The following is a 2,501-nucleotide window of genomic DNA, read 5'->3' on the forward strand; positions in this document are numbered from 1 at the left end:
AACAAATTTTTCGTAAATAATTTAAATGACTTATAGAATGTCCCACCACCTAGTGGACATCTTTATTAACTTTTGATCCAGCAAATGTTTTGCGTTACTTTTATTAAATTATTTTTTACAGTAATGGACTACGTTGAAAGTATATTTCTTATTATTTATTTCTAATAAGAAGAAAATAATAATTTAATTTATTTTTCGACATAAATAAATAAAATATAATAGCCGTTTTATTGCAGAAAAAAAAAATGATGAGTCGTTAATAACCTAAGATAAGTCCTTAATAAATTATAAGCATTTTAATAAATAGAATAGTTTATAGCTCGAGTACAATAAGTATAATAAATATACACTAGTACAAGATTAATCCACCTGCGTTATATGTAACTCTATTTATTAAAATGCTTATAACATAATAAGTTTTTTCATCAAACTTTAAAAATTTAAGGAATTTAACAAATAATACAGTAGTAGGATAAATACAGTAAAATAAATATTTAGTGTACCGATAAGACTACCGGTGTATTGTATTGCAACGGGAAAAACTCGAGTACGCTTGCTTCTCTCTAACGTGAGAAATACTCACGTTCTCTAATCTTTAATGAATCATTGTTCGCTAATAATTGAATAAAAAAAAAAAAATTTGTTTAAACTAAATCTAATCTGATTATATATATATATATATAATTGGGTTATCATTTAAAAATTGATGTTGATACTNTCTGATTATATATGTATATATATATCATTAAAAAACTGATCTTGATACATGTTTGAAGCATAAGTAATGATCATAAAAATGTAATTTTACTCACTGAGCAGCTAAAGATAGATCCATAATATTTAAAAAAAGAAAAGATAACTCATATTTTCAGAAATAATTTTTGAGGCTTAGTTCATTAATCACCTTGTACATCAAAAAAATTAATATTATTATCAACAGTTGTAATTTTTCCAAATTTTTATTCTTCACTTTGTTTGGGTGAACACTACTTTTGTCTCAATAAAATCAATAACTGTAACTTTGATTAATCGACTATACTTCATTACAGAAATGAGATTAAACATCATGTGTTCACCCAGACAAAATGAAGAATAAAAATTTGAAAAAATTACAACTGTTGAAAATTGTAAGATTCACATTTACTATCAACTATTATACATTTACTATTACTAAAAGGGTGTCATCAAAAATTATTTATAAAACTAGCAATAATAAATATTTTAAAATTTTCTCGAATAAATAAATGCGTTAGACTTTATGTATTCATTAAGTATTGATTATTACTTTATAATAAAGATCTTTAAATAATATATATATTTAATTTTTTATTACTTTTTAGATTTCTTTTCTACATTAATTATGATGTAGTATAATATAATAAACAAAATATTATTTGTAAAATATAAAAATAAAAACATATTTGTTCTAATTAAATATATTTTAGCAAAATGTTATTTTATTGCTATTTATTTAAATAATTACAAATTTCAAATAAGTACAAAAATATATTAAAAATTTAATTGAATTACATAATTGAAAAAGAACAATTAAAAATATTTATAGCACAAAAAATCTTTAAATAAAAAAAATATACAGGGTGTTCAGTAAGTCAGGAAACGGGTTTCTATTGTTCTCATTGTTACAAACAATGAGAACAATATCATTAGATCTTAAATAAAAAAAAAATTCAAAAAAACAATTTTTATTATTAGAATAACATATAGCACATAAAAAATATAATAGAAAAAAATAATGTACAAAATGAATCATAGAAACGAAACTATTCATTAAATTGAAAATTCTTGAACGAAAGTTCATAAAAATTATTACCATCTTGAAAGTTGTTTATAATACAACAGAGTTGATTTTTGAACAATTATAAGTCATCCGCAGAGTATAGTTCAATAAAAATTTGTTTAAATTAAATCTATAGTCTCTGCGGCAAAAAATGTAAGAGTTATAAGGTAAATTGCTTGATCATGATTTATCAAAAGTAAATGTTTAGATGAGTTCATCAGATGAATCTAGATCTTTTTATCGTTTTTTCTTAGAAACTTTCTTTGTAGAGCTATTCGTAGATAACTTTTTATTTTTTGTAGGATTATCAGTTGGTGTATCAAAATTATTTATGCCATCAACATTTTTAGATAGTTCGATGTTATTTACTAATTTTTCTAGTTCGATTGTATTAATTGTTTTATTAAACGCATAGGAGTCTATAATTTCTTGCGGAATTCTTTTGAGCAACACAAACGGATCTATAAATATCAAAATTATAAATTAAATTTTTGATAACAATTTTATACAAAATAAATAATTTTTATATTAAAAAGTAATTATATTATTATAAAATGACGAAACCTTTTTTATAATCACCATTAGAACTTTAAAAAAGAATATATAAAAATATAGTTTAAAAAAACTAAAAAACACTCTTTTAAAGAACATCGAACTAAAAAGTTAAAAATAATTTTTAAAATAAGCGTAAAACAATAATGAA

At 21.4% G+C, this 2,501-nt stretch overlaps 1 protein-coding gene across 1 annotated transcript in view; it reads right to left on the reverse strand.

Moving 5' to 3' along the window:
- Positions 1-1,970: 1,970 nt before the first annotated feature.
- LOC126894270 (uncharacterized) overlaps positions 1,971-2,501 on the reverse strand; it is a 2,885-nt gene continuing 2,354 nt past the window's right edge. The window contains exon 2 of the mRNA XM_050665152.1: positions 1,971-2,259. Within this exon, the coding sequence (XP_050521109.1) occupies positions 2,036-2,259 (224 nt within the window). The 3' untranslated portion in view covers positions 1,971-2,035. The remainder of the gene's footprint in view (positions 2,260-2,501) is intronic.

Source organism: Daktulosphaira vitifoliae, unplaced genomic scaffold, assembly GCF_025091365.1.
Source record: "Daktulosphaira vitifoliae isolate Bord-2020 unplaced genomic scaffold, ASM2509136v1 Scaffold_1, whole genome shotgun sequence".
Taxonomy (NCBI): domain Eukaryota; kingdom Metazoa; phylum Arthropoda; class Insecta; order Hemiptera; family Phylloxeridae; genus Daktulosphaira; species Daktulosphaira vitifoliae.